The sequence below is a fragment of the Mauremys reevesii genome, linkage group 2, assembly GCF_016161935.1.
Source record: "Mauremys reevesii isolate NIE-2019 linkage group 2, ASM1616193v1, whole genome shotgun sequence".
In the NCBI taxonomy this organism is placed as follows: Eukaryota; Metazoa; Chordata; order Testudines; family Geoemydidae; genus Mauremys; species Mauremys reevesii.
In genome coordinates this window covers 208,142,858-208,155,588 of record NC_052624.1, presented here as the reverse complement: position 1 = coordinate 208,155,588, position 12,731 = coordinate 208,142,858, and the positions used below count along the sequence as shown (strand labels likewise).

At 42.8% G+C, this 12,731-nt stretch overlaps 1 protein-coding gene across 1 annotated transcript in view; it reads right to left on the bottom strand.

Annotated features, from left to right (window-relative positions):
• TTC39C (tetratricopeptide repeat domain 39C) overlaps window positions 1–3,985 on the bottom strand; it is a 73,963-nt gene extending 69,978 nt beyond the window's left edge. The window contains exon 1 of the mRNA XM_039526872.1: window positions 3,616–3,985. Within this exon, the coding sequence (XP_039382806.1) occupies window positions 3,616–3,950 (335 nt within the window). The 5' untranslated portion in view covers window positions 3,951–3,985. The remainder of the gene's footprint in view (window positions 1–3,615) is intronic.
• Between the last annotated feature and the right edge of the window lie 8,746 nt (window positions 3,986–12,731).

The following is a 12,731-nucleotide window of genomic DNA, read 5'->3' as shown; positions in this document are numbered from 1 at the left end:
AGCCCCAACTAAAACCTCTCCAGCGCATCAAGGATCTACAACCTATCCTGAAGGACGATCCATCACTCTCACAGGTCTTGGGAGACAGGCCAGTCCATGCTTACAGACAGCCCCCTAACCTGAAGCAAATTCTCACCAGCATTTCGGGGAGGGATAGCTCAGTGGTTTGAGCATTGGCCTGTTAAACCCAGGGTTGAGAGTTCAATCCTTGAGGAGGCCACTTAGGGATCTGGGGCAAAAAATTGGTCCTGCTAGTGAAGGCAGGGGGTTGGACTCAATGACCTTTCGAGGTCCCTTCCAGTTCTAGGAGATTGGTATATCTCCAATTATTACCTTTGTAACCACAGACCACACAACAAAAACACTAACCCAGGAACCTATCCTTGCAACAAAGCCCGTTGCCAATTCTGTCCACATATCTATTCAGGGGACACCATCATAGCACCTAATCACATCAGCCACACTATCAGAGGCTCCATCACCTGCACATCTACCAATGTGATATATGCCATCATGTGCCAGCAATGTCCCTCTGCCATGTACATTGGCCAAATCGGACAGTCTCTACGTAAAAGAATAAATGGACACAAATCAGATGTCAAGAATCATAACATTCAAAAACCAGACGGAGAACACTTCAATCTCCCTGGTCACTCGATTACAGACCTAGAAGTCGCAATAATACAACAACAAAAAATTCAAAACCAGACTCCAACGAGAGACTGCTGAATTGGAATTAATTTGCAAAATGGACACCATTAAATTAGGCTTAAATAAAGACTGGGAGTGGATGGGTCATTACACAAAGTAAAACTATTTCCCCCTGTTTATCCCCCCCCCCCCCACCACCACCACACACCCACACACACTGTTCCTCACAACTTCTTGTCAACTGCTGCAAATGGACCATTTTGATTACCACTAAAAAAGTTTTTTTTCTCTCCTGCTGGTAATAGCTCACCTTAACTGATCACTCTCTTTAGAGTGTGTATGGTAACACCCATTGTTTCATGTTCTCTGTGTATATCTATATATCTTCCTACTGTATTTTCCACTGCATGCATCCGATGAAGTGGGCTGTAGCCCATGAAAGCTTATGCTCAAATAAATGTGTTAGTCTCTAAGGTGCCAGAAGTACTCCTGTTCTTTTTACTGATTTCTGCTTCAGTCTTTCTGAAATCAATCCATTTTCAGAAGCCATTTGAAAATGACATAGATCTGTTTCAAAAGCTTAAACTAGCTGGATGAGGAGGGCTATAAAACAATTTCTACCATAGGTAAAATATATATTTGAAGAAACATGCATAAATTAATATGCTAAATGCACATTCTTCCAAACAGCTTTCTGAGTGTCACTAATGTAATAAGATTAACATCTGTCTCTAAATGTGACAAACTGCAGGTCTCTCAATGCAGCAAGAAGCTGTTCTTTGGAAGAACACTCCCAATTAGGAGCTATTTCTAAGACTTTACTTTCAAGCACAAAAGGGATAAAAATATATTGCTAAATGACTGATAGCTACTTGGAAGTTAATGATGTTTCTTCGGTTCTGGTTAGCAAGAACATATCTGACTAAAAACATACAAAAAAGGAAAACTGGCAGGAAAACAGCCTGAAAAGGTAAATACAAATAATATCTATCTTATTTCTAGGCTGGAAATCTACAGTTTATGGTTGAAAAGTCAGCCTTGGACATTTTCTCCCATTTTCATTTCTACATGAAGTTCTGATCACTTAAATTATTTAGGAACAAAGTATTTCAAAAGATCTGGACTTCTGCAGTTAAAGTTGCAACTAGGCCAGTGATTCTTAACCTATGAATCATAACACCACTTATAATCCATTTTCAGATAAATTAGATTTGACCAGCTGCTCACAATTAGTCCTCAAGTGTCAAAATTAACTATGGCATGGAATCACGAGGCACCTCATTTTAAGCCCAAAGGGAAACTGATTGAGACATCTGAGGAGGGATATTTCAGTCACTGAATATGAGTTCATAATATGAACAAGACTGATAAACTATATTTGCCTGGATCAAAGTTTACTAAAATAGTCTGTGTAACTTGATTTTCCCTTTGATACTTACATTGTAATAATCAATTTAGAATAACGAGAAAACTAAATCAACAGATTTTATGAAAGATTTCAGAAACAAAGGTTCCCTATAACAAGATGAACAATCTGCTGAACATGCAATTATTAATACATAAAATAAAATAGTTTTTTTTAGTTCTTAAGTCATCACTTCCCTCTCCACCAAAAATAGTTGTATTTGTATCAAATTTAATTTTTATAAATAAAAAAAAATAAGGAAGCCTATGAAGTACTTGCAATACCACCAACACAGACTTGTTTTTAACTCAATTTAGGTCTTAAATGAATATTCTGCTGTACAGACAATAGCACTGTGGGGCACATAAATTTAGAAAACAACTATAATGCCAGAGCTCCAGCCATTATGAAAAGAGTTAATTCTTCTCAACTATGCAGGAAACTTAACTATCTTAAAATTACTGTAGTCATAGACTAATATCTACTGTTACAACTATATTCAAGTAATTTCTAGAAAGCAACTTCTTTCTTTATCTAGATACAACACATGGTACAGATTGTCTAGTTATTTTATGGCTTCATCACAGTAGCATTCAAGTTACCTCCTGTCACTATCTAGTGTCTCAGTCCAACTCACTCACTCACATATAAGCTTAAACACTAAACATCTTCAGGATGTTTTCATTGGAAGACAAGTGTATTAAGCAAATCTTATTGTTTATTCTTCTGTGCACATGCGTAGCTACTCATCAGTGATCGTGAGATTTACAAGTGCCCATCAAGGAAAGCAGCAAAGAATCCTGTGGCACCTTATAGACTAATGCCACAGGATTCTTTGCTGCTTCTACAGAACCAGACTAACACGGCTACCCCTCTGATACTTGACATCAAGGAAAGGTAAATTCCCCTGGTTTTTATATTTAAAAAAAATGGTGGTTCGCCTCTGTCAAGTCAGGTGATACAGACTAACAGTTTGCAAATATCACATATTGAAATGTTTCCCTAGAGCTCAGATTTATTAACAGAAATCTGTGAATCCTCACTTCTCATGCAAGGCTGGGACCTGTTTAAGAGTCAGAGGCAGGCAGTCTTTTTCTTGCAGAGCAATTCGGGGAAGAAAATGTAGCGCTGAGTGGTTAACCCGCCCTAGGGAACTGAGAGAAAAGCCTGACGGCATCACAAAACCACCTCCTGCCGTAACCGTTTGCACGAGGAAGTGCCCTGGTAGCCCGACACCCGCCATGTGGATGGATGTCCGCCGCTCCCGCTCAGGCGGGGCGCACAGCGAGCGGCTGCCCACGCTGCGTGGGAAGGAGGGAGCGGGCTTCGCACACGCACCGGGGGAGGCGGAGAGCGCAGCGCCGCGCCGCCCGGGGGGGGGGGTGAGCCGGGGCAGGTGTCGGTGGGGGGAGCCGAGGTGCTGCGCCGGGGCTGAGGACTGGCGGCTCGGGCCAGCGGGAAGCGGTATCCGGCGGCGGGGGGCAGCAGCCCCTGCCCTCGGAGCCCGGCTCTGCGGGGGGACAGGGGCAGGGACGCCCGGCGGAGGCGGGGGCTGGTACCGGTATTTCCGGAAGAGCTGGTCGGACTCGCGGAAGCCGTTGTTCAGCAGCATGTTGATCCCGGCCAGCGCCAGCTCCGCGTCCTCGACAGGCAGCGGCGACTCCTCGTCCTCCAGCGGCGGCGGCGGCTGCTGCGACCCGGCCATGGCGGCGAGACCGAGCCGGCTCCCCGGGCTCCTGTCACCTGAGGCGGGAGGGGAGCCGGCCGGCGGCGCCGCGTACGGGAGGGGGGCAGGGGGAGGAGCCTGGGCCGCTCCCTCGCTGTGGTGCCCGCTGCGGTGCCGAGCCTGCTCACGCGCCCCCTGCTCTACAGCAAAGGCTTTGATAACGCGCATGCGCGAGAGAACTGCGCGTGGGCGACGAAGCTGTTGCCCTTCTCGCCCGTCCGCGTTTGCTGCTGCTGCAGCCGGGCCGGGGGTGGAAGGGGGCTGGGGGGGCCGCGCGGCGGCTGCCGCTGGGCGCGCGCGGGGCGCACGAGCGCCGAGAGGGGCGGTGAGGGCAGCGTCGCCGCCAGGAGCAGCGGCAGGGCGCTGGGTCCAACGCCCGCAGCCAGTTCCCAGCCTGGGGTGCAGCCAGCGGCTGCGTGGAGCGATAGCGAACTGTGCCCGCAGCAAAGCGCAGAGCCGCCGCCCGCTGGGCCACCCGGGTGTCCCGAGCCCGCAGTGATCCAGCAGCAGCAGCTTGGGAGGCTAAGCAGGGGGATTTAGGACCCAGTCCTGCAAAGGGATCCGTACAGGGGAGCCCTTAACCGCACAGACTCAGAGGGACCCGAAGAAGAGCTCTGTGTCGCGCCAAAGCTTGTCTCTCTCCCCAACACAAGTTGGTCCAATACAAGGTATCACCTCACCCACCTTCTCCTTCCAGAATCCCACTAGACCGCTTACAAGTACATAACTGCAATTGTACACACAGTGGGTTTTAAGCATTTTCATCCTGTAATGCACAAGAGAATGTCTCATGGACCAGCTCCCTTCCACACACTCAAAATCCCCCCCTCCCTGCAAACTTCCTCAAAAATATTAAATCTGTGGATTCCAGGGAACAGGCTGGGTTGGAGGTTTTTTTGGAGGGGGATGGGGCAGGAGTCCCATGTACAGGGTAGGAGGGAGTTTGTGCCTGGAGCTTTTCTGAGTTTCCTTCCTCACCCTTTGCATTTTCTCATGTCCTCCCAACACTCCCTCTCTTCACTGCATTGGGGCACCTAGCACATGCAGCAGCATGAGTGCTCTCCAGCTGCACAGCTAGCAGAAGAGCTATTAATAGTTCTGAGTCCTTGTGCAGAATCCTCTATTTCCCTCGTATGAGACATAGTGTCTCAGGCTGCAGCAGCTGAGCCCCCAGAGCTGTGTAGCGGGGAAGCTCAGCCTTTTCTTTCTCTGCATTGCAGCTTTCACTTTCCATTGCTTTTTTTTTATTTCATTTTTTAAAATGATTTTACTGCTGGTGAAAGAGGGAGAATTCACTGCTTTACAGACTGAAGGGTTTTGGTTTTTCCTAGTGCAATGCCTTTGCAGCTCTCCCTATGCCATTCTGCCAATGGGCACCACTCATGAGTTTACCCCACTCCTCACTAGGGGTGCTGAGAGCCACTGAACCAGACTGTAAACCGTGTATATAATAGAAACCACTTGAAGCCATGGGGTGTGGCCGCATCCTTAGTTCCAGCACTTATGCCTCTCACCAGTGTACCTACTAGTGGTAATGGGAACTTCCCCCTGAAGTTGACTGTAAAGCCTAACGTCCATGCCAGAGCACCCTTTTTTTAGTTTCATTTAAATCCAAATCATGCAGATCATTGAGTGAGCTATGGACAAGTGTACTACCATAAAGGTATCAATCCTAACCCAAACAATTATAATTTAACACACTGTTAAACTCCCCACATCTTCCTAAACAAGAGACTCTTCTTCCTGGATTCAGTTTTGTTAAGACACAAGACGCCACCATCTTCACAGTCCTGAAACCCTCCAAGAAATTTGAGTGGAGCAAAATACAAATCTGTTTATCTTCAGGGTAGGTACAGAACGAGGAAAAGGCAGCTCTGCAGTATGCATTTTGCTTTCCCTTACACCTAGAAGGGATGGGATTGAGGCAGCATCACTGCCCCTCAACCTGTTGTCAAATAACACTGACTAAGTTAGAATCACACTCTGAGGTGTGATTCTGGGGGCAGCCGCTCTTTGCAACCATGTAACCAGTGAGTCCAAGAAGCAATGCAGCAATACATGGTCTGTGAGTTTCCTGACAGCTACAGATATTGAAGGCTAATCACTGCCACTGAGAAGCAAACAGCCACCCCTCTATTCCCCAAATTCATGTAGTTTCCCAGCCTTTGGTGTGAATAACCCAATAACTTTAGCATAGGGCCCTGTGTTATAGAATATCAGGGTTGGAAGGGAACTCAGGAGGTCATCGAGTCCAGCCCCCTGCTCAAACAATCCCCAGGCAGATTTTTATCCCAGTTCCCTAAATGGCCCCCTCAAGGATTGCGCTCACAACCCTGGGTTTAATAGGCCAATGCTCAAACCACTGAGCTATCCCTCAGTATTCATCACTATTGTTCTGTGGATCCAGTGTGTAAGGAGCTTGGAATCCTTGCAGTTTTGTCTTCCGGCTTCTCTGGACCATTTTGGCAGAGCTACTACTGCTAATCTATGTTCTGTACCAAATGCTGTTGTTACTACTCAGCAACTAGTTGTCTATCTTACAGCTAGGAAATGAATTACCACTTCAGAAAAGTATACATCTATGGAATAGTTTTGCAGCATAAGACTGCATTTCATTCGTACAAGGAGAAATGTAATCTAATTAAACATCAGTGGTAAGGCAATGTGACTTTTGCAGTGTGAGTTTTACTGCCTATTGCCATAGTTTTATATTGCCTCTATTATAAACTGCATTTCAGCTCTTTAGTGCAGAGCAGATCAGCAGTTGAGATCAGCAATGCTGCAAGTTGCATTGTGTGTTGCATAGTGATAAGAGCGTTAGCAGACTGAGGATGGATTAAGGTTAGGTTGATTTACACAGGGGACATGGAGTTGCTGATTCAGTTTACAAGATGGGCTGTGGTAATGTGAAAACCTAAATGAACAGAGCAACATATGGGATTTGTACTGGTTAATGTCACCTTTCCACCCCACCATCCCCCTAAACCACCACTCATCCTTAATGTCACTTTAGTAGTTCATAACATATGAAGTGCATTTGTACAGCATTATTCTTTTTAAAGAGTGTTTTATTACTAATTAATTATTCCTCAATACACCTATTTGTAGCAATGTAGCATTATTATCCCCTTTTTCAGAAACAGAGAAGATACACATCCATACTTTCTTCATTTTCATCTTACTTTGAAGATTTCTAATACTACCATGCATCTGAAGTAAATTTTATAAATAACTGTCAATGAAACATTGATTTTTGGGAAAAAGATCTCAGAAAACTGGCAGAGAAATACATTTTATCAGAAGTTGGACTTATTTTATTTTTGGATAGCTCAAGTCCCACCTATCCTGTTTTTGAACCTTGAGGTCAGCCTAATAAACTTTTCTTACATTCCAGTAACTGATCACAAATGAACTCTAAACAGAACTAAAACTTTGTAAACTTAAAACTTTGTGGATGAAAATGGATCACTAATGAGATAATGGGATATTGGAGCCTTTCACCTCTAAGTCACAAATTCAACTTTAACCCGGTTTGGTAATGGTTGAAAACTATTACCTTATGATGGCTCTTCAAAAGTCTATATGAAATGATATTATGTTTCCAGTCCAGTTTCTAGTGGCTAGATACCCAAACTGTAAAGCCACCATCACAGTTGGCTCTCATTAACATGTATGTTGACAGTCTCAACAGAGAGATCAATCAATCACTGAATGTCCCTGGCAAATTATCCTTTTTCCCTTAGAAGAGCTCCCTCCAGTGCAGTATGAAGAAGCCTGCAATGCTGCTGCCTATCCTATACTTGTTTTATGGCTAGACAGAGATCTTCTTCCTTCTAACTGTCGGACCAACATTTTTCAAGGTCAGTAAAATTCATGGGGCAAACAAGAATTGTTCTCTTTAATTAACTAGCCACAATTTTCACTCTAGCTTCCAGGATAGCTTATTTTAAAAAAGGATGCTAGCTACATTATTCATATCCTTTAAGAGCTATGAGACTGATTTACAACTACCCTGTGTAGTAGAGGAGAATCAGGGTGGTAGCTTATTACACTCACTTTGTAAATGTCTGTTGTCACACTTCAGGGGGAGCTGTATCTTTGACCCCTCATTCAGACTATCTCTGGACACCCCTTTAAAGTGACAGGCCTGCACTTGTGGAACCCTTCTGCCAGGTGTTGACAGCAGTAGAAAAGGTTGGGTTCATTTTCTAAGGGCTTTCTTGAAGACTTAACTAACGCCAGCTTGAGCCACCACCCAAAAACCTAGGAAATTACATTTACCGCCATAGGTATCATCACAGTTGCCAGGAGGACTGAAGTTGGGACTCCTGTTAAAGCCCGCTATGGGATTGGAGTCTTGCCTCAGAGAATTTATGGATTTATTAATATCTGGGTTTCCCAAGTTTATTCTGTTGTATCCTGCCCTCTTTCTCACCTTAATAAAGTTCTCTTTGTTTTAACCCCTTGACTCAGTGCCTACAAGTTGGGAAGTACTGTATATTGCCCAGTGTGGCTGGTGCATTCTAGCCATTTCTCTCCTCCTCACTGGGTTGGAAAACTCCAAGCATGCTGGCAGTCCAGTGCTGCCTGGACTACACTGGGAACTCTACCAACTAACCCAGCTGGAGTATTTCAGCTTTAATTGCATGGTCAGGAGGTCCACACCAGTCTCTTGGGTAGGCTGCTGCTGTGTCTGCAGCATCAACCCAAACTGACTCAGCTCTGCTCCAGCCACTGCTGCTCTGCACCATCTATCACTCCTGTGGCTGCTGCGTCTGTCTGTTTGACCCTCAGTCAGCATCTCCACCTCTGCGTTCACTGGCCATTTTTATCCATTTCCAAGCTCCATTTTCTGTCCTGGGATACCTGAACCTGGGGTATCCAGTTTATGCATCTCATCAGCCATCCAGCAGTGGTTTCACTGTTTTGTCCATTTAAACACCAGCAATTGAGTTAGAGTCATTGTCTGTCTTCTTGGAAATGTGTAAAACCACCCACGATTGAGTTATCTTCCCCCTCCTCCCCCCCATGTAGCAGACAACATAATAATAATCACATAAACAGAGGTACACACAGTATTTATTAAAAATAATACAGATATCTCCCATGGTCTTACTCTTCACAACTGTACAAGGTATAAGACAGTGTAGAATCAGGCCCCCATTACTTTAAAATCCTTTCAAGTACTTGTCACTCTAGTTTAAAGGTCAAATATAATCCAATTGTTAATTCTGAAAAGAGGTTAGAATTCAGGATACAAATGTCACTTTCAGATTGGCCTGTTAGGGATGTTTGAGCTATGTCAGTAATAGCCAGTGAATTTATAACTTTGAATGTTTTCCTCTTTTATTTATAAATTCCACTTTGTAAGAATGATATGAGAAGCCCAAGTGATTCTAAGGAATCATTGTCATTTGTAAGTAGCTAAAGTCACTTAGTCTTTGGTTTTGTACCTCATAATATACCACTGATGCATGCAGTAATGAAAGTCACTGCCTATTGTGTCTAATCACTTAAATATTTATGAGGTGAGCTTTACATCTGTTATCATCATGTGTTTTTTATAAGGCACAGCAGCCAAATGATACTACAAAATCACACTAATCTTCATAGCTTGCTCTCCACAATTTCCTTTTAATGTTATTTGTCATTTTTAGGGCTAAATCCTGACCTTTGGTGAACACCTGAAGCACCTAGTGAAGTCAGTGGGAATACAAAATGTGATCCACAAGTCATTTCACTGTAGGTACTCCTGGCCTGTTTTTCAGTGGCCTTCTCAAAGCTCACAGAGAGGAAGAAAGAAAAGCCAAAGATGATCCACAGGAAATGGGTTAGGGTGACCAAATGTCTCCATTTTATAGGGAAAGTCCCGATATTTGGGACTTTTTCTTATATAGGCCCTTATTACCCCCCACCCCCGTCCCAATTTTTCACACTTGCTATTGGTCACCCTAAAATGGGTACACTTTCAGAGTCGTCTGACCACTCTTAGATGTCCCTAATCTCCACTACTAGCAACTGGTTCTTTTATTACTTGCTGCTACAGGGCTAACAAAATTCAGGCTTTTTCCAGATTTACTATTGCTCTGGACCCAACATTTACTCAATCATACAAAGAGATGAATTCATGGATTTACTTGTTGCTGCTTCTAGACTTTCTGGCACTGACTGTTCTGCTTAAATGTAACAAATAATATATTTTTAAAAAGTCTATAATATAAAACAAAATTCATTGTCATATGCAGTCACACAGCTGGAATTTTGTACTGTAACATATGAAGGTGTGTTATTTTTGCTATTTAAAGAACATTAAATAACAGTTTTTTTCAGAATCAACACCAAACATATGTGCATAATTCCAGAGAAAACAAAGGAAAAACAAGTATTAAATACTAACAACAGCTCTGTTCAGGCAGCAGTCACATGCTGGCCTAGTTTACCAAAATTACTTGGGAAAACTTCTTCCCACACAGACTAATATTATCTAAGGTACCATCACAATATTAGAATTTTTAAAAGACAATTTAAAATGCTTTACTTTCAGAAGGCTGACTTCTCACAGAGCTCAGAATTCCATCTTAGCAGGAGAAAATATCTACTTAGGCTGCTTCTATCACAAAGGACCCTAAATGCTTAAATCCAGCTAACAGACTGGCCTTATTTATGAACGGATAAATCTCTTTCTTTCTCTCTTTTCTCATTTGCAAATACACCCGCAAAATCATTTAAAAAGTGCCATAATGGTTTCAAGCTTCTGATGGAAAATTAATGATCTGCAAAGCTGTAGATAATTATGACAAACATTTCAGCTGTAGTAAAGTGTCTAAATTAGTGTCGTGAAAATGTTCATGTAGTTTAAGATAATAAAAAATGGTTGTAGGTCATAGCTAATAATGATCATAACATAATAAATAACTCACAAGCTCACTCCAACTAAGGGTTATTATGTTTCCACTAGTTTAACAATACTTTTTCAGTACATTTTCACAGTTGTCATGAAGCTTGATGCATTAATATGATTTGGTAGGGAGTTATTTAAAGATTATTCACACTTTTCCTAGCTCACTTTGGGGATTTAGACATATATAGTATCTTAAATATTCAAATGCTTTCATCATTTTGTCCCCCAACCCTGCTCTACAGAAATAGAAACATCACTGGGTGGGAGATTGTTTTGGGTTTTTTGCTTTAATTTATGTGGTTTAATTTTGAGGTCAGATTTTGGTATTCCCAGTGCCTGCTCTTCTTCCCGGTTAGAGAAAGGGGCTGGGTATGTTTTGTTGAAAATGCCTGTGATAAAACCAGTCAGTCAACAAACATAGCATAGTTGTCCAGCCTTGCTAGGCTGGGACACTTACATGCTAGCTTAATTCTTTACATTCAAATTACTCCTTTGTGGCCCAAGCTGGGAGGAGGTGGGTGACACAAACGTACCTTTTACTTGGGAGAGGAAAGTCAAATCAATGCGCTTAAGAGTTGAGGTACACAGAAGGGAGAGACTGAGGGGGATAGCTATAGGGGTTCATAGAGCTACTGAGAACTGACCTTGCTAAGGAGCGGGAGCCTTGAATCCTCTGTAATGGATCTAGTGACTTCTAGCTTCTTTTCCTAAGACTCCTCAACCAATATGTAGTTCCTCTCCTGGCAGATGCTAAAAGCACATCCTTTTTCTTTTTTTCTGAAATATAGTTGCAGGCGGGAACCCCACTTTAAGATCTAGGGCGGAATAAAAGTTTTGGGGTTAAGGCACAGGACTTGCAGACAAGAGATTCCAGCACAACTTTCTTATGTGAACTTGGATCAGGCATTGAACGTCTCTGTACATCAGCGTCAGTATCATTTTACCATCTGTAAAATGGTAATTGTAACTCACATTAACCCAGCGTGGATCTTTATCCCTCTCTAGGTGTCTGGCCCACATAAAAAATATTTCTCAGTATGTTTCTTCCTTCAAACTAATGGACCACATTCTTTAGCTCAAGCAGTAGAGACGTATGTTCTTAGAGCCAGAGGTTCATTCCTCACAAATGACTTGATTAGGGTGTCCTTACAGGATAATAATACTTTCCAACCTCAGAGGTATGTTGTAAGGCTTCCGTACTCCATGTTTAAATGCTCTAAGCACCTTGGATGGAGGACACTGTATATAAGTGTAGATTAGTGTTCCTAACTCTTTAAATATGAACTTGTGAATACTATTTTTATTTATTGTCCCTGCTACCTTTAGGAATCGTGTGCATGTTTCATATTATATTACTGAATACATCCCAGTAGTTAAACTCTCTCATGGTGATTCATGACACTTACTTCTGGGAGAAGCCTCCTTTTCCCCACCCATACTTATTTTCAGTTTTACTCTTCTTGTAACCAGACATTACTGAGGTATGTCAAAAGTGGTAGCCACATTATTTGTCTTCATCACTGAAATAAAGTTGCTACATTTCAAATAAAGTGCATAGGAGATTTGGTTCCTCCATTGGACAGTTCTGTTAACAGTGCACCTTAATAATCCTGAACTGACAAAGATGGCGAGCTTGTTCCTTTGCATATGCAGGAATCTGAACAACAAAAATCCTAGATCCTGGCTGTTTTAGTTACTTACATTTTAAGAATGTGTTCCTGCCCTCCAGTAAGTGGTGTTCTGTGCATCCTTGACTTGATTTAAAAAAATCAGCTCTGGGACTTGCACACATAAACACAGCAGCTGACTTTTCCAAGAAGCAACATGTATTGTTACATACATCATAAGGCAGAATAAAGTCCTAAAACACTCTGAGGGGCAAGAGATGTATCTGATTGTCAAAGTTATTGTTTCTAGTTGCTGGATTATCATCTGTGAAACAGTGCTATGGTCTGAAAAGTTTTGCCACATGTGCTCAGGAAAATAACTGCCTGTGCTATATAATTTAAAGGGGGTGAGAAGAATCATCATTTCCCTTTGTAAGCTCA